This window comes from Aethalodelphis obliquidens, unplaced genomic scaffold, assembly GCF_003676395.1.
Source record: "Aethalodelphis obliquidens isolate GAN/ISIS:26980383/991018 unplaced genomic scaffold, ASM367639v1 scaffold35, whole genome shotgun sequence".
Classification (NCBI taxonomy): Eukaryota; Metazoa; Chordata; class Mammalia; order Artiodactyla; family Delphinidae; genus Aethalodelphis; species Aethalodelphis obliquidens.
Genome location: NW_020837979.1, coordinates 8,261,143 through 8,281,252, shown reverse-complemented (window position 1 = coordinate 8,281,252; position 20,110 = coordinate 8,261,143). Strand labels below are relative to the sequence as shown.

The window sequence follows — 20,110 nt, the reverse complement described above, 5'->3', positions numbered from 1 at the left end:
AGTGTTCTCTCATTTTTACCTGCAGGACTCCCTTCAGCATTTCTTGCAAGGCAGGTCTAATGGTAATGAGCTTCCTCAGCTTTTGTTTATCTGGGAATGTCTTAATTTCTCCCTCACTTTTGAAGAACAGTTTTGCCAGTTATAGGATTCTTGGTTGATAGTTTTTTCCTTCTAATACTTTGAATATATGGGTCTACTGCCTTCTGGTCTCCAAAGTTTGTGATGAGAAATCTCTTAATAACTTATCGAGGATCCTTTTTATGTGATGAGTCCCGTTGCTCTTGTTGCTTTCAAGATTTTCTTCGCCTTTTTAAGGTCTGATTTAACATGTCCCAGTACGAGTCTCTGAGTTCATCTTACTTGGAGTTCATTGAGCTTCTTGGATGCTTATATTCATGTCTTTCATTAATTTGTGACATTTTCAGGCATTATTTCTTCAAGTATTCTCTCTGTCTCTTTCTCTTTTTACCTTCCAGGACTCCCACAATGCATATGTTGGTTCACTTGATGGTCTTAGGCTCTACTGACTTTTCTTTAATCTGTTCCTCAGCATCGAGAATTTTTCACTTCAGTTACTGTATTTTCAGCTCAATTTTCTTTTTAATTTCTTTTTTCCCCAGCTTCACTGAGGTATAGTTGGAAAATAAAAATTGTTTATATTTAAGGTGTACAATGTGATGTTTTGATATACATATACATTGTGAAATGATCACCTCATATACTCTTTTTTTTGGTGAGAGCAATTAACTACTATCTTAGCAAATTTCAAGTATATAATACAGTATTATACCTACAGTCATGTTGTACACTAAATCTCTAGAAGTTACTCATCTTGCAAAACTGAAATACTGTACAAAAACTGAAATGAAAAATTCATTAGAACGATTCAAAGGCAGATTTGAGCAGGCAAAAGAAAGAATCATCAAACTTGAAGACAAGACAGTGGAAATTCTTGAGTCTGAGGAATAAAAAGATGAAAGATTAAAGAAAAGTCAGTACTCCTCTTATCAGCAAAATCTGACTGCTCTCAGTTTGTGCCCTTCTAGGGGTACTTCTGCTTCTTTGATGGATTCTGAATTTCTCTTCAAAGTATTTTGGTACCAACATTTACTTTTATGTCAGTGTTTCTGTACAAGAATGAGAGCTAGGGCTGCCTACTCTGCCATCTTGATGATGTCACCCTCTTTTGGTTTTCTTTTTAGGTTTTCTATCTTTTTATTGGTATTTCCATTTTATTCATACATTGTTTTCTTGATTTTCTTCACATCTTCCTTTAGTTCTTTGAGCATCCTTAAGATGACTGTTTTAAAGCAGATCTACTTCAAATTTGTATAGTAGATCTGCCATCAGGTCTTTTTCAGAGATAGTTTCTGTTGATTAATTTTTTCATTTGAATGAGCCATACTTTGTTTCTTTTTGTACACTGTGATTTTTTGTTTAAGACTGGATATTTGAATTTAATAATGGAGTAACTCTGGGTGTCAGATTCTCCTCCTTTTCCAGAGTTTGCTATCTGTTTGCTTCTGTTTATTGTTTTTGGTTTTATGATGTAGGCTATGTCTGTGCCAAAGATAAGCCTGAGGTGTACACTTAAGGTCTTCTCAGGTGTTTTATGAACCTGGGCCTTTCCCTGAACATTCAAAGTGATTTTCTAATTTCCCCCATATATGCAGTGGCTTTTGAAGGTTGTCAGCCCTTTAAATCTTCTGGTTCACTTCAGGGTGAGGAACTTCTAACAATGGGGGAGTTGCAACAATAATGGCCGCCTGCCTCTCTGTCTAAACCTCTGTGATCAAAAGCAGCAATCAGGGCATGGATCCCCAATACCTGGAGGACAGAAGGCTTTTTTGCCCACAGGCTTCTGCAAGCTGTGTGCAAGCTGCTTGATGAACATGCACAGCTGCTTGCCGCAGGGCCGGGGGTGAGGGTGGGTAACTGCTTCTAGGCTAAGAGCTGAAATGGACCATATTTTACTTCAATTTACCTCAAGCCTTCCGCTTGAAGCTATAAGCATTCAAAAGACTCCAGAGTCCCAAAATAGTTATACTATTTTTGTTATTGGTGTGAAGTCAAAGTTTTGTTTCTCCCATATAGATATTCACTTGTCCTAGCACCCTTTATTGACTGTTCCCCAATATTTTCTTTCCCCAATATTCTTCAGCGACACTTTATTCATAAATCAAGTATCCATATATGTGTGAGTCTGGCTAGACTCTGCTGCCTTTTCTGATCTATAGAAGTGGTATAATTCATACGGCTCAACATAAACATAGAAATGCAGTTGTTTTTTATGTATCAACTGTTATCCTGCAAACTTGCTAAATTGCTTATTGAATCTAGTAACTTATCTGTAGATGCTTTGGATGACCTCCATAAACTATCATAATCTGAGGTGCATAACATTTTTTGCTTCCTTTTCAATCCTTTTAGTTTTTAATTCTTTTTCTTGTCTTTATTTTTAAAATTTATTTATTTTTACAAGTTATTTATTTATTTATTTATGGCTGTGTTGGGTCTTCGTTGCTGTGTGCGGGCTCCCTCCAGCTGCGGTGAGCGGGGCCCACTCTGTTGCGATGCACGGGCTTCTCATTGCGGTGGCTTCTCTTGTTGCAGAGCACAGGCTCTAGGTGCGCGAGTTTCAGTAGCTGTTCTTGTCTTACTTTATTGGCTACAACTAGCATGATGTTGAATATAAGTGGTATTTAGTGGGCATCTTTGATCCATTCTTCATCTCAGAGATAAAACTTTCAGCATTTCACTGTTAAGTATGTTGTTTACCATAGTTTTTTCCACATCCCTCCTCCTTAACAGACATCCTTTATTATATGTGTCAGCTGGGGTTCTCAGCAAGATCCTGAGGCAGAATCCTCAGTGTCTGCTCACCTTAAGAACTGACTCAGCTTCCTATGTTCTATATACCAAATCTTAGTAGCCTTGCCAAGCAGGAATTACAATGGTCAAAACACCAACTAAAGAAAACATGGGCTAAGAGGATTGCTACGATTTCTAATCATATCCTAACATTACTAGTGATAACGCATGGAACGCACTGGCAAGAAATGCACATGCATCATACTGCGGAAAGAGCTCTGGAACCAGGAAGCCGGGTACTTACTAGATGCTGGATTCTCACTCTAGCAACTGAATATTCTATGAGCCTCATTTTCCTTTTCTTTAAAAATAAAATAGGAAATCAAGTCCAAACTTTCTAGCAAATTTTTAATGTTTTTACAATTTTTACTGACTTATCATCAATTAATTTTTAGGACTTAAAAAATCACCATGAGCCAAGCCACATGACTGTAACATAAATTCCACAATCTGGGAACGAATGCTCTCAAGCAAAATTCTAATTTTAAATAATGTAAAACAAGGCTGTTGCTTTGACTCTCTCCCTGCTTTAGCTTTAATTTAATTTGGAGAAACCCAATATATATTCTGCCACAGAAATGCTACATGAACATACTTCTCTTCTAATCACAAGAAACCAGGAGCTGTTTAAGAAATAGCTGAACTTATTGGCAAATTATCGCCAGAAAGAATGACATTATGTCAAAATCAAAACAGTTGTTCCTAGGCAACATTCTTCAACATTAAAATGAATGATTTTTATAAATTTCTATTCAGAGGGGTCTTATGTTCTGTTACTTGCAGATATATAATCCACTATATATAGCATCTCAACATTAGGCATTCTGCAGAAGGCTTGGTGAGGTTTCACTGTGGCTGAGGTAACCAGTGGTAATACCTGCCCTTAACACTCCAGTCTAAAATTACCTTAGCTATAGAACTCTGAGGCCTCCCCCAAGCACTGGTCCAAGCATTTCAGCAGATCCAAAGAGGATGAGCAAACGACATCCCAGCTGACGAGCTCTTCCACACCCAAGTCCTTTTAGACGTGAATTGACAGCCTCCCCCAGCAAAAACACATGTCAAGCTTCAGTTTTCAAAATGGATTATCAACTTGCAACCTAGATGTCTAGTTCCTGAAGGATATAATAAATCCTTTTTCAATCAGTACAGGATAACTACACTCAGAGAATTTTTTAGAAATTCAGTCCTGAGTTGCCTGCTCTCTAGATCCTGCAAATCACCAAAAGGGAGATGTTTAAAACAGTGATTTCTATAGGTTCTCCAAGTTCTCATCTTGCAACAGATTAAAGAACTAGAGCAAGAGACTAAGATCATTTTCTAGCAAGGTGGCTTTACAAAACTAGAGATCATTATGTATCTTCAGTTGTTATTCACTTTTAAAATATAAAAAGCCATACGAAGACTTTCTGCAAGCACCATGCAGCCACTGCCTGCTGTGTTTCTCAACATCTCTTATATAAAAGTAGAATAATAAGTTTATTTAAAAATTTAGAAACAGGAAAAAAGTTTTCATCCGAAACATTTATTTGCTTCATTGTCAGAGAAAAAGAACCTTACAACCCATCACTTTTTTCCGCTTACTTTGTTTGGCTTAGTGTCTGAAATCTAAATTTATGCTAAAACACAAATCTTATTCCAAGTCCCTAGCAGAATTATTTCTCTATTGCCTTGATCTAACTTTAATTTTCACTTTCCTGCCTTTATTATAAGCTACAGGAGAACTATTTAAGTCATGTATTTAGTTATAAGTAAGTAAACAAATACATCATAGGCAGCATCATGTAACAAAGAGACTAACAATCACACCTGGAGTGAGAAGACCAGAATTCTAATACCCATGCCATTACAGCAAAGTCATGGGATCGTGGGCAACTTTCTTAATCTAAACCTTGGTTTCCCCTGAATATAACATGAATAAAAAAATTATCAGCCATGCTATCAAATAACATGGTATTTAAAAACACTTGTTATTATTACAAAGGTGGTGAGTACTGTAAGACAAGCATAGAATATGAAAAAAGTTTGGAAGGAGAAAATCAGCCACAAAAATCAGGGTTGGTTAAGATGGCTTTTACTGTCTCTTTCAGCTCTGAAATTCTAGAACTGCTTTTTAGCTAAGAAGACTAAAATAGGCTTCACGGTGATACGTGAGCTATGTCTGAAAGGCAGAATAGGATTTTTATCAGATTACACTTTCTAATTTTATGTATAATATATATAAAGACACGGCTTAGAATGGCTAGTGGAAGGATGATATAGATGTAAAGCTGCAGAACTTATATCCTCTGGAGAAGTTCTCTTCCAGATAAATATTTTTCGGTCCAACATCCAAATTCAGCGTTTCACTCACTGGCCCCATACTAATAGAGCTTACCACCAATTCCACTGCTCCTGATCTAACTCTCCCCACCTAACCTCTCAACATCCCCCAGAAATATTTTATTTAAAAGGTAATCCATACAGCTATGGAGGTTTTTATTATTACCAATGACTCTACTGCCCTGTCTGCATATGAAGCTCATAAAATATATTTCATATGAACCAGTTACGTTTTAAAAGAAAAATAATAATCAGATGTTATTCAAGGCTTGACACTGAGATAATTCTTCAAGCTTAAAATAAAATTACCTGTAGAAGTCCTCCATCATCAAAACGCAGTACTTCTATTATGCTCTCCGACTGAATAAATGCTGTGAAGGAAGCAAAACATATTATCACTTAACCGGAACATAAATTTCATTTAAATAAAATCTTTTAAAGTTAATTACTACAACTTAATATTTTGAAAATATACTGCTTGATGGTGATGGTTGAAGAGAAAAATCTGACTAGTTCTTCAGGATTTTAGTAACTATGAAACCAAAACAATACAACCCAATTAGAAAGTATTTTTAACAACCTACAGGCTATGTAAGCCACTCACAAAATATTTACTCCTGCTATACTGCCAGAAAGCACAAAACAGTAAAATTCAACTAGATGCAGCTGATTATTTTCACTGAGAGATTAACTGAAAATAACATAAACACATAGGAAACATCACTAGAGGATTTTATTTCCCCCCAAAATGGTAAGCTGAAGTTCTATATCATTTGCTCATTTGTAGTGATGACAGGACCTGGGATCAATGGTCAAAACTGACTTGGTGGGGGAGTGGGCAAGGAGAATGGCAAAAGATTATTCCATTCCAAGAAACTGAGTACAATGCAAAGACAGGGTATTTAAAAAGCTAACGTACGTTTACCATAGAATCCAGCAATTGTGCTCCTAAATATTTACCCAACTGATTTGGAAATTTATGTCCACACAAAAATTTGCAAGCATTTCCTTATAGCAGCTTTTTTTTCATAATCATCAAAAACTGGACACAATCAAGATGTCCTTCAATAGCTGAATAAAGAGACAAATGCAGATTAACCATACAGTGGAATATTAGTGATAAAAAGTAAAAGAAAGGGCTACATGCTCTATGATTTCAAGTATATGCCATTCTGGAAAAGGCAATACTGTAGAGATGGTAAAAAGATCAGTGGTTGCTAGGGGTTTGGAGAAAGAAAGGAAGGGTGGAATAAGCAAAGCATAGGGAATTTTTCAAAGCAGTGAAACTCTTCTGTATGATACTGTAATGGTAGATGCAATTAACACTATGCATTTGTCAAAAACAGAACTTCACAGCACAAAGCGTGAACCTACTGTATGCAATTAAAAATCATTTAGGAGATCAGGAATCCCAAGATAGACTACAGAATATGACAAAACAATTTAAATACATAGCAAAGGTATGAAACCATCTCCCTGAAGTAGGGTGGAGTGGAAATGAGTGGAATCTGTAAGACTAAAGGCAACAGAAACTGTACATAAGCACTATCTCTAGTTAATAAAGTTATTTTCCATAGGGGTTTGGGTTAACCATCCTGATGCTGCTATACATGTACACTGGAATTGAACAATTAAATATATGGATGGTGGATGGTGGATGGTGAGAGATTTCTCACTGTCGGAATAAGAGTTTACACAAAAGCAAGGGAAGGAGGCTAGAACAATCTATGTGGTAATGGATTAGAGTTGGCAACATCAGTACAAATTCATGTTGAGCTTAATACAGATACAGATGGTTGCATATAGAAATATTTACAGATGTGCATATACACAGGTTAGTATACACACATGTATTACAACCCAGTAGCAAAAAGCACATCTAGCACCTAGATCTTGGGTTCTACTACCATTCCCCAATAAAAGGAACTGGGGCTTCTTGGAGAAATGGCTGAATCTAGGACTGGGGCAGGAAATACACAAGATGAAATGGGAGCAACTTGTGCCAGAAAGTGCTTAAAAAAAAAAAAAAAAAAAAGTCTTACATTGATGGGAAAGTGTCAAACAGATGTAAGAGTTAACAGTAAGTGTTCCCAAATGGCCAAAGCTGGAACAACTTGAGCAATAAAATAAGTCAAGCAGTACTGGATTAAAACCCAAAGTATAAAATAAATATCTGTGAGTCCATACTGGTATAAAGAAATGAATGAATAAATAAACAATGGGGGAGAAGAGACAAAACTTTCAGGCAGAAGAATTCTAAACAATTTATACAGAAACTCTTCTACTTAGAAGGTGGAACATTATAACTCCCCATTCCTTAAGCATGGGATGCATATAGTGCCTCCTAAAGAAAACAGTATGGAAAAGAGGAAAAAAGGAGTAACTTTACAATGGAGAAACCTGACAAACGTTACCTCAGTCAGATGATCAAGGTCGATATCCACAGTGAAAAGTCATGTGGACAGTACCCTTGATATGTCATAACAAAAATGGCATTTTATCTCTGTGGTCTTCCTCCCCAAATCACATAACTCCAGACTCATCATGAGAAAAACATCAGACAAATCCCAGCTGAGGGACGTTATACAAGACACCTGACCAGTACACTCCTGAAAACTGTCAAGGTCATCAAGAACCAGAAAAGTTTGAGAAACTGTCACAGACCAGAGGCGCCTAAGGAGACATGACTACTAAATGTAATATGCTATTTTGGATGGGATTCTAAAAAAGAAAAAGGAAATCAGGTAAAAACTAAGGAAACCTGAATAAAATATGAACTGTACTTAATAATAATATACTAATACTGGTTCATTAATTGCAAAAAAAAAAAGTACCATATTAAGTGAGATGTTAATAATTGGGCAAACTGGGAGGGGGGTATAATGGCAACTCTGTACTATATTTAGAATTTTTATATAAATCTGAAACTGTTCTAAAATGAAAAGCTTATTTTTTAAAACCCATGAAACAATGGTGCTTCACTTGGCTTAACATGACCCTCACTGGCTCCTTCCTGTTGGTCTTTGGCTAGAGTCCATGAAGAAGCCTACTGTCTAAGCCCATGTACCTGGCTTTTTCAGTATGACCAAAGCTGAAAGTCACGCAGCAGATGAGATGCCAGTGAATTAGATCACTTCACCTACTAGGATGGTGTCTTTCCTGCCTGCTGAGCATCGATTTCCTCTTATTCTCTTAATCACACCCTGACTTTATTTTGGGAAAGCCCTGTCCTCCATTTCTTGTGTTTCTCTTCAACCACAGCTCCAACTTGCTCTACCCCTCTCATTCACCACCAGTTCTTCGTATATACAGAACATTCAGTAACACTGAGTGCGTGAATGAAATACCACCTTTCTGCTCAGGTATAAGTACTGGTATTTGCACACACTGATACAAACGAACTCTTTCTGGTTACCTCTAGTCTTAGCTTGTAGCTGCATTTCAAAAGTGAGATCAGAGCTAATGGCTCCAACGGAATTACTGACATAGAGTACATGTGGAGTACACAAAAATGTCTCCAAATAAAGTGATAAACCATTAAGAAAAAGGACTGTGAATGTAAAAGGCTCTGCCCAGCTCACCCATCCCACTTCTCATCCCCTCCCCCACCCTTTTAACATAAAGTGAAATTTTAGATGATCCAGAAAACCTTTTTGTTATACTCCTGTTGAATACAGATTTACTGATGTAAGAACACAATGAACAAGAATTAACTGAATAGTCAGATGCTCACAATGTACAAAAAGTCTAGCTCCCAGTTAGGCGCTTTCCATCTAGTTAGCAGAGAAAACAGACCCAAAAAAGTAACAGAAATGTGCTATACTTGGTGCCTGCTAATAGAGTTATGACATAATGACCATCATATAAGTTCCCATCATCAAGCTAGATCAGACCTTTATCTAACTGATGAGAACTTTACTAAAGAAAGAAAAGCAGTAATATAATTTGGGTGTATTGTATTTTTAATTAGGAGCTTTTAAAAAAAACAAAAACATGAATTACCTTAGTTGAAAAAATTAAGAGTGGCAGCTATTTTATAAAGTTCTGAAAGGGAAATATTGTGTTATACATCAACAGCTTTCCTTAAAATATGTAGAAATGAATAGGACTCAACTCTGGCATAAAACAAATTAGGGTATTTTGCTTTAAATGATCAATCATAGTAACTTCAAATTATATGCCTAGAAAAACAGAATATGTACTTAATCATTTAATGTGTTAACAGTTATTAAGCTATACGTTACAAAAAGTAACCAAAGCAAGTCAAGTTCACACATCTCCATATCTCTAGATTTGAAACCACAACTGACGCTACTTCCTCTTCCAAGAATTTTTGTCCCTTATTTTACACTCTAAAGGAATCCCAAACTGTCTCAATGTTCCCCAGTTAAAGCAGCAATCTGATGTATCAGAAATAAGAATACCATCTAATAATTATCAATTACTGTGTTATTAAACTTCAAACTAATCCTATGACTAGACTTTATGGATTCCGTTTGAAGATAAGCAGGCACAGGGAGGTTAGGCTCAAAGTCACTCAGCAAGAAAGTGGCTAGAGAGGGGCCATAAATTTCAGCAATGGGACCCCAGAACCTATGCTTCTAAACCCATCACTATTTACTTTCAAAGTAACGTGACACTAATGCTCACAACCAACAGTACCTTCAAGCAACCTAATTTTAAAAATCAGCCATGTATTTCCAATAACAAGGGAGGAAAGGAGGACATATAAACACAAGAGGTTTTAGTTCTGGCTTTTATGATTCTATTGGCATTTACTCTGTGAAGCTGGGCTCGGTAAGATCTACTTTAAGCGCCTCTTATTCACCCACATCACCATGATGTCTGAGAGTAACAAAGACATTTATTTTCAGCGGAAAAATCTCAGTGTGTCAGTTATTTATCACTTACTTTCAAAACAGAAGATCAGAAATTGAGTTTACTTCCCTATCTCACTTAAATGACATTTAAATATCATTTAAAAGAATGACATTTATAAGACAAAAATATCTTCACTTTAAGGGCAAATCTTTCTCTACTATAATTAGGGTTTTTTTTTTTCTTTTAGGTAGAGATTCTTTTTTCTGAACACTGCAAATGATGACTAGATACAATGCTTGTTTTCAGACATCTTTTATAATAATTCATGAAAACAATGGATGTTGTAAATAGCTAGTAGGAATACAATGTCATTTGGGCGTGTGTATGGGGGCGCGGGGGTGTGTACCAGGCATCAGGATCCTAGGCTGTCACCATCAAGTCTTTACTTTCTGGCCTTCACAGTCTCCTCACATGAGGGGAGGAGGCTGGACTAGTGAAATCCATGATTTTTTAAAATCCAAGAGGAGAAGAAAGGGGCACACAGGCAGGACTTGAAAGGACTCCCAAATCCTGGGTCAAAGAGCCACCCTGCCTGGAACGCTCTTCTCATGGTTGTTGCCCTTCAAGTCTCAGCCTCAACAGTACCCTCAGAGGGGACCCCCAGTGACTGCTCCAAGCCACTCCCTGTCCCCTCTAACCATGCCCTATTTTAACTCTTATCACAACCTGTAAGTAGTTTCTGGTTTGCCTATCATCTAGCACAGAGTCTGGAAAATGGAAGAAAAGAAATATTGGTTAAAATAAGGGCATTACTGGGCTTCCCTGGTGGTGCAGTGGTTGAGAGTCCGCCTGCCAATGCAGGGGACATGGGTTCGTGCCCCGGTCCGGGAAGATCCCACATGCTGCGGAGCGGCTGCGCCTGTGAGCCATGGCCGCTGAGCCTGCGCGTCCGCAGCCTGTGCTCCGCAGTGGGAAAGGCCACAGCAGTGAGAGGCCCGCGTACCGAAAAAAAAAAAAATGGCATTACTATCTCAGAATTAATTATTGTTAATGATATTAATGTCTCTTTTATAGTTACACTTGTTCAGGATCTTATTTCAACAAAAGGCTCAGTAACAAATATTTTTAAACATTCTGGACTAGGTTTGTATGGGTCCCTTCTATCCATAAAGATACTTTATGACTGGACCCTTGTTTCTTTCCTCATTAATTTTCTTATCTGAAAGAAGTAATATACACCTACTTTGTTATCTTCTTCCCACATTAAAAGTGCAAAGGAATTTATAAGTCAAATTCCTATTTTATCAACACCACTCAGTATTACCAACTTCCTAAAGAAAGGCTGTGTCCATGTTGTTTACTAAAACTCAAAATATAGTTTTACGCGACTCAGATGTGTTAGACATACACCACACATCTAAAATGGTGAGTCACAAATGTTTTTCAAAATTAATGTTATAGCTTATGATAAAATACCATAATTTTTATTTTATCCTAACGTGCTTAATTTATATAAAAAGATCAGCAAACTTGTTACAAAATGAATGGCTGAGAACCACCAATTACTCTAAACAAGCAAGAGAAAATCACTAATACACTGAAGCTCACCCTACTGTGCTCCTTCATCCCTAGCACAAGCCAAGGTCTGTGGGAGCACCAGAGGCACCACACAAAACTAGCAGACCAAGGACTTCCCTGAAGGTCCAGTGGTTAAGTATCTGCACTTCCACTGCAGGGGGCGCGGGTTCAATCCCTGGTCCTGGTCGGGGAACTAAGATCCCGCATGCCACGCAATGTGGCCAAAACAAACAAACAAAACAAGCAGACCAAAACACCACCACCAGGGCTCTGAAAATTAGGCTGGTTGCTGGAACCACAGCCCACAACAGGATCTGTATGATAAACTGTCTAGCAACAGATGAATGGAGCCATAAAATGTGGTGTATAAATACAGCAGAATATTATTCAGCCATAAAAAGGAATGAAGTTCTGACACATGCTACAACACGCATGGACCTTGAAAACATTATGTTGAGTGAAATAAGTCAGACATCAAAGGGCTAATATTGTGATTCCACTTACATGAAATGTCTAGAATAGGCAAATTCAGTGAGTCAGAAAGTAGGTTAGAGGTTACAAGGCACTAGAGCGAGGGGGTGTCAGACTTACTGCTTAATGATTACTGAGACTCTGGGGTGAAGACAAAGTTTTGGAAATAGATGATGATGGTGGCACATCACTGTGAATGTAATTAATGCTACTCAATTGTACACTTTAAAACAGTTATAATGGTACATTTTATGTTACATATATATACTACTAAATTTTTTTTCTAAAAAAAAACAGACTATTTAAAAAACTACAGAATATATCTCATTAACTTAGACCCAAAAAAATGTGCAAAAAAATTTTAATATATTGAATCCAGCAATGTATAAAAAATTACACACCATGACCAAGTGGGATTTATTCAAGTTGTGCAAGACTGGTTCAAAATTTAAATATCAATCTATAATTCACCACTATCAACAGGCTGAAGAAGAGAAATTACTTGGTCATATAAACTGAATCAGAAAAAGTATTTAACAAAAGCCAACACCCAGTCATGATAACAACTCTCACAAAATAGGAGAAAAGGAAACTAAACCCAAAACAAGTAGAAAAACGGAAATAATATGTTAGAGTGGACACCAATAAAATTGAGAACAATAACAAAAAACAGAGAAATCAGTGAAACAAAAACTTGGTTCTTTGAAAAGATTAACAAAAATGACAAATCTTTAGTTAGGCTGACCAAGAAAAAACCCATAAATGAAACAGGGAACATTACTATTGACTTAGAAATAAAAAGGACCTACCAAGCTTATAGAAATAAAGGCATTATAAGAGAATAACTAGGAACAATTGTACACCAACAAATTGGATGAATGGACAAATACCTAGAAAAATACAAATAACTGAAATTAACTCAAGAATAAATCTGAATGGACCTATAACAAGAGATTGAAATAGTAATCAAAAATCTTCCTACAAAGAAAAGCCTAGGGACACATGGTTTCACTGGTGAATTCTACCAAATGTTTAAAGAAGAATCAACACCAATGCTTCACAAGCTTTTCCAAAATAAAACAGAGGAGAAAACACTTCCCAACTTATTCTATGAAGGCTTATTCTATGATACCAGGATCAGATAAAGTTATCACAAGAAAGGAACCTACAGCTCAATATCCCTTATGCATGTGGATATCAAATCCTCAACAAAATAAAAAATACACATCCAGCAACATAAAAAGAGGCTTATACACCGTGATCAAGTGTAAGACCAATATACTTTTTACACTACAAAGCTTCAATGAAACAAATGAAAGATCTAAAGAAATGGAAAGACATAGGTTGGAATACTTAACAATGTAAAGATTGTAATACTCCCCCAATTGATCTTAGATTCTATGCAATCATAATAAAAATCCCACCTTGTTTTTTTTCCAAATTGATCTTAAAACATTTAAGAAAATGTGAGAAACCCATAATAGCCAAAACAATCTTGAAAAAGAAGAACACAGTAGGGGACTCACACTTCCTGATTTCAAAATTTATTACAAAGCTACACTAATCAAGACAGCGTGGTACTAGGAATAAAGATAAATGTGTAGATCAATAGGACAGAATTGAGAATCCAGAAAGAAACCCTCACATTTATGATCAATTCTTTTATGGAAGAAAGAAGAAAGGATAGTCTTTTCAACAAGTAGTGTTGGGCAACTGGATATATGCATGCAAAAGAATGAAGCTGGACCCTACCTCACACTGTATGTAAAAATTAACTCAAAAATGGAGAAAAGACCTTGGTGTAAAAGCTAAAGCTATAAAACTCTTAGAAGATAACATGGGTAAATCTTTACAACCTTGGATTAGGCAATGTTTCTAAGCTAGGAGAGCTAAGCAAGCAAAGAAAAACACATAAATTGGACTTCATCAGAATTAAAATTCCTGTGCTTCAAAGGGCACTATCAAGAAAGTGAAAAGATGACCCAGGGAATAGAAGATTCTTGCAAATTGTTTATCTGTTAAGGGTTAGGTACATAGAATATATAGAACTCATCCCCCCAAAAGACAAATATTCCAATTTAAAAAATGGACAAGGGATCTGAATAAACATTTCTCTAAAAGAAGAGAATACAAATAACCAATAAACACATGAAAGGATGCTCAAAATTAGTCCTCAGGGAAATACAAATTGAAACCAAAGCAAGATACCACTTCACACATACTAGGATGGCAATAAACAAAATGACAGATAATAATGAGTACTGGTGAGGATGTGGAGAAACTGGAAAGCCATAAGTTGCTGGTGGGAGTAAAAAATGGAGTAGCCATGGGGCTTCCCTGGTGGCGCAGTGGTTGGGAGTCCGCCTGCCGAACACGGGTTCGTGCCCCGGTCCGGGAGGATCCCACGTGCCGTGGAGCGGCTGGGCCCGTGAGCCATGGCCGCTGAGCCTGCGCGTCCGGAGACTGTGCTCTGCAACGGGAGAGGCCACAGCAGTGAAAGGCCGGCGTACCCCCCCCAAAAAAAAAAAAAAATGGAGTAGCCACTTCGGAAAACAGTTTGGCAGTTATTCAAAAAGGTAAATATAGAGTTACCATAGACATAGCAATTCTACTCATATATATAAACAAGAGAACCGAAAACCTGAGGACAAAAACTTCTACATAAATGTCATAGCAGCTCTATTCATAACAGCCAAAAAGCAGAAACAACCCAGTGTCCACTGACTGATGAATGATAAACAAAATGTGATGAATCCATATGATGGAATATTTCTCAGCCACAAAAAAAGAATGAATTACTGATACATGCTACAACACAGATGAACCTTGAAAACATAATGCTAAGTGAACTAAGCCAGATACTGAAGACTCATATTTTATGATTCTATTTATATGAAGTGTCCAGATTGGAAAGTCCACAGAAATAAAAGTAGATTAACAGTTGCTAGGGGCTGGGAGGAAATGGGATGTGACTCTAACGTGTATGAGGTTTCTTTTGGGGGTGTTGAAAATATTTTGAAATTAGATTGTGAACATACTAAAATGTGAACATACTAAAAGAACCACTCAACTGCACACTTTAAAAGGGTGAATTTGTGATATGGGAATTATATCTCAGTATTTTAAAATTCAACAACAAAAAGATATTGCATGATTTTGTGTTCTATTCCCTAAATTTTTTCTTAAAAGGTTGCCTGTATGGCATGTTAAATACTGTGGAGCCATGGGACAAAATGTGATACCTACTCCAGAAGAGCTTTAAGCTTCACAGTTCTTTCATGTATAGAAATTCACTCTTCAGTGTGCACATGTGTGTGGGAGGAGAGAATACAGAGCAGCTGCTAAAGCGAATGGGGTAAACTGTCAACAGTAGGTGAAGCTGGGTGAAGGTATGTGTTTTTTATTTTGATTCTTAGAAATTTCCTGAAAGTTTGAAAATGTTCCAAATAAAAAGTTTACAAAAAATAAAATCATTTACACAAGACTTACAAAAATTTGAATGTTTAAACACAATCTTTAAAAAGACCACATACTGAGCTATAGTAAATCTCCTTATCTAATTATGCCAAGTTGGAAATACTGGTTGTAGAGGTGTTTAGTATCTCAACTGCTGTCACAGATTAACTGTGACAAAAATGATAAACTGCTGAAGTGTCTATGACTACAGTGGTATTATAGCCATCTTAAAACTGTCAGTTAAAATGATATGCCAATTCAATTATTGTGCAGGGATTTTACCTTGTATGTCCAATATGCAATCATATATTATGAGATGTATGGTGTACATATGTAATATCTGCACTGCATATATGTATACAATACGTAACATCATATTCTAAATATTAGGTAAGAATCGTCCATATCTTATTAATGTAGTTTTTATCCCACATGCTCAAAGAAGTGACCAATATAAGCAATTAGAAAATGAACAGCAAATTAAACCTAAAATAAATGTAAATTGACAAAAGAGCAGAAAATAGGGAAAAATCAAGAAATCAAAAGCTTTTTGTTTGAAAAGATGAATAAAGTTGATAAATTTCTAGCCAGACCTGTCAGTAAAGTGAAGTCACATATTAGAAACATAAGAAATGAGAGACTGGACACGACTACACTTCCTATAGACATAAGTCCAGTAAAGGAATATCATTAAAAATTCTGTCAATATAGTCAACAATTCAGATTATGATATGGATACATTCCTTCAAAGACTCAAAATGCCAAATATCAGTTTAAAAAAAAAAGTTAACTTGAATAGCCCTATATATATTAAAGAAGTTATTTCATAGTTAAAAGTCTTACAGAGAAAACTGTAGGCCCACACCCCATAGATTGATGAATTTTCCCAAATATTTAAGGAAGAAAAAAATACCAACTCAACACAAACTCTCTCAGAACAAAGAAGAGGAAAAACTTCCCAACTCATTTTATGAAGCCAGCATTACTCTGATACCAAAAGCAAAGACATTAAAAGAAAAGAAAAACTACAGACCAACATTCTTCATTATTATAGATGCAGAAATTCTCATTAAAATTTCAGCTAATATAACCCATTAATGTATAAAAAGGATAAATACATCATCATCATATAGGGTTTATCCAAGAAATGCAATATTTGTTTAACATTCAAAAAAAAAGCAACCCAACCTATAAAACTAAAAACACAAATAAAAAATCCCCACCAAACATTAAAAACAACAACAACAACAAATAATAATAATAATCTCAAAAGATGCAGGAAAAGCATTTGACAAAACTCATCATCCCTCCATGACAAAAAGATCTTGGCAAAGTAAGAACAAAAGGAACTTCCTTAAGCTTCCAAAAGCCATTTACAAAAGACACAGCTTAACATCACACTAAATGGTGAAGGACAAAATACTTTCCCTCTAACAAAGTAAGGGATATTCTCTCTTACTACTATTCAACATCATATCTGAAGTCTTAGCCGATGCAAGAAGGCAAGAAAAAGAGGTAAAAGCATACAGATTGGAAAAGAGAAAATAAAATTGTCTTTACACACAGATATCATCAACTTCAATGTAGAAAATCCTAAGAAATCTACAAAAATTGTAGCAGAATAAGCAAGATTAGCAAAGTGGCAGTATGCAAGGGCAATATAAAAAATCAAATGTATTTCTAATATTGGCAAGGAACAAATGGAAACAAAAATTAAAAACCATTTACAATAGCATCAAAACATATGATATCCTAAGGGATATATCTGACAAAACACGGCTGGGAGAAATTAAAGAACACCTAAATAAATAGGAAGATATACCGTGTTTGTGAATCAAAAGACTCAATATTGTTGAGAGCAATTCTCCTCAAACTGATCTAGACATTCAGTGCAATTCTAATCAAAATCTCAGTAGGCTTTTTTGTAGGAATTTACAAGATGATTCTAAAACGTATATGAAAAGCAAAGGACCCAAAATAGTAAAAATAATTTTAAAAAACATAAACATTGGAAAACCTAACGCTCCCTAATTTTAAGACTTAAAATAAAGCCACAGTAATGAAGTCAGCATAATACTGACACAAAAACAATATATAATGGAATAGAATAGATACTCCAGCTATAGACTCCCACATATATGGCCAATAGATTATGACGAAGGTACTAAAGCAATTCAATCAGGGGAAAAATGATCTTTTCAATATGTAATGCTGGTACAACTGGTCAGTCATATGGGAAAGGAGAGAAAAAAAAAGAAAGAACGTAGATGCCTCAACACTTACAAAAATCAACTTGAAATTACTGACATAACTTAATTTAAGAGCTAAAACTCCTAGACATCAACATAGGAGAAAGATAGTGACCCTGGGTTTGGCAAAGATTTCTTACATAGGATACAAAAAAGAAAAAAAAGAAAAAATGAACTATTAAAAAAAAAAAGGTAAATTGAGTTTGATTAAAATTTCTGAAAACTTTTACTCTTTAAAAGATACTGGTACAGAAGTAAAAACACAGGGAAGCCCCCCCACCCAAAAAAAAAAAAAAGGAAAGTGATAAAGAGGACTTGGAATTTCATAAAGGAAACAAGAATAAAGAAAATGATAAAAAAAAAAAAGGGGGTAAACATAATAGACTATTCTTCTTTCTCATGAGTTTCTTAAATCATACTTGATGGTTGAAACAAAATTATAATGACATCAGTTGAGCACAATGTATGGAGAAAAAATACTTCAGGAAATTATATTTTTAAAAGTGGTAAGGGCCATGGAATCTCAATGAAATCAAGGTTTTAACACCGTAGTCAAAGCTGTAAAACACTGATATCAGGAGGCTATGTTAAGTTACATATATACTGTAATGTATAAAGCAACCACTTAAGAAATACACAAAGCAATATAAACTAAACAATATGGATCCTAAAAAACTTTGAAGTAACTCACAGAAAGAAAAATGAGATACAGAAACAAGAAAACGAAGAAACAAACAGAAAACAAATAATATAATGGAAGACTTAAGCTCTAACATATCAATAATCACTTTCAATGTAAATGGTTTAAACACATCTATTAAAAGGCAGAAACTGCCAGAATGATTAAAATGATTATCCAACCATATACTTCAAACAAACATAAATAAATTTTATATTATTAAAGGGTTAGAAAAAGATTTATCATGCTTTTTTTTTTTAAGGTACAGCTATGTATTAGATATAGTAGACTTCACAGGAGGGACAGAGTATCATTTTACCATTAGATAAAAGAATCAACTTTCCAAGAAGAAATACTGTTCCCAAATGTGTGTGTACCAAACAACATAGTTGCAAAATAATGAAACAAAAACTGGTAAAGCTAAAAGGAAAAGTAAACAAATCCCGTATTTGGGGACTTCAACACCCCACTGTCAGCAACTGGTAAAACTAAAAAGAGACATAAGATATAAAAGAATACACATCTAAGTAAAATATTGGGTTATCCAAGAAGTTCATTTGGGTTTTTCCATAAGATGTTACAGAAAAACACGAACGAACTTTTCGGTCAACCCAATATTTGAAAACCTGAACACCATCAACCAATAGGATCTAACTGACATTTATAGAACACTCCACCTACATCAACACAATAAGTATTCCTTTTAAGCTACCTTGGACAATTCCTCAAGATAGACTACATCCTGGGTCATAAAAGAAACCTCAACAACTTTAAAAACACAGAAATCAGACTAGATTCTCTAATCACAATGGAATCAGATTAGGAATCAGTAACAGAAACACAAAATAAAAACATCCAAACACTTCTTTATTAAACAATACACTTCTAAACAAATCATGGGCCAAGAAAGAACGGAATTTTAAAAACACATAGAAATGAATAAAAGTAAAAATGTAATACGTCAGGGGCTTCCCTGGTAGCACAGTGGTTGAGAGTCCGCCTACCAATGCAGGGGACACGGGTTCGTGCCCCAGTCCGGGAAGATCCCACATGCCGCAGAGCGGCTGGGCCCGTGAGCCATGGCCGCTGAGCCTGTGCGTCCGGAGCCTGTGCTCCGCAACGGGAGAGGCCACAACAGTGAGAGGCCCGCGTACCGCAAAAAAAAAAAAAAAAAAAAAAAAAAAAAAAAAAAAAAATGTAATACATCAAAAACAGTTCTAAGAGGAAATTTTTATGGCACTAAAATGCTCACATTAGAAAAGAGGAAAAGGTCTCAAATTTATAATCTGTGTTCCCACTTCAAGAAACTAGAAAAAGCAGAAAGAATAAACTCAAAACAAATAAAAGGAAGGAAATAATAAAAACAAGAGCAGAAGTCAATGAAATTGAAAATAGGTAAATAACAGAAAAATGAATTAAACAAAAGTCAAGCAAAAATCAACAAAACTAACAAGCCTCTAGGCAAGATTGAAACAAAGAGAAGACACAAGTCATCAACACCAGGAATGAAGCAGGGGATGGCACTGTAAGTGCTGCAGCCGCTAAAAGATTAGTAAGAGGATACTATGAACTTTATGCTCATAAACTCAACAACTTAGAAAAAAATGGACCAACTTCTCAAAACCCACATGCTACCAAAACTCAACCAAGATGAACTAGAAGG

The 20,110-nt window shown here is 35.7% G+C and overlaps 1 protein-coding gene across 8 annotated transcripts in view; it reads right to left on the bottom strand.

Moving 5' to 3' along the window:
* Positions 1–20,110, bottom strand: part of TMEM131 (transmembrane protein 131) — a 192,050-nt gene that overhangs the window by 133,878 nt on the left and 38,062 nt on the right. For all 8 annotated transcript variants that reach the window (XM_027128902.1, XM_027128903.1, XM_027128904.1 and 5 more), the window contains exon 2: positions 5,503–5,564. In XM_027128902.1, the coding sequence (XP_026984703.1) occupies positions 5,503–5,564 (62 nt within the window). The remainder of the gene's footprint in view (positions 1–5,502; positions 5,565–20,110) is intronic.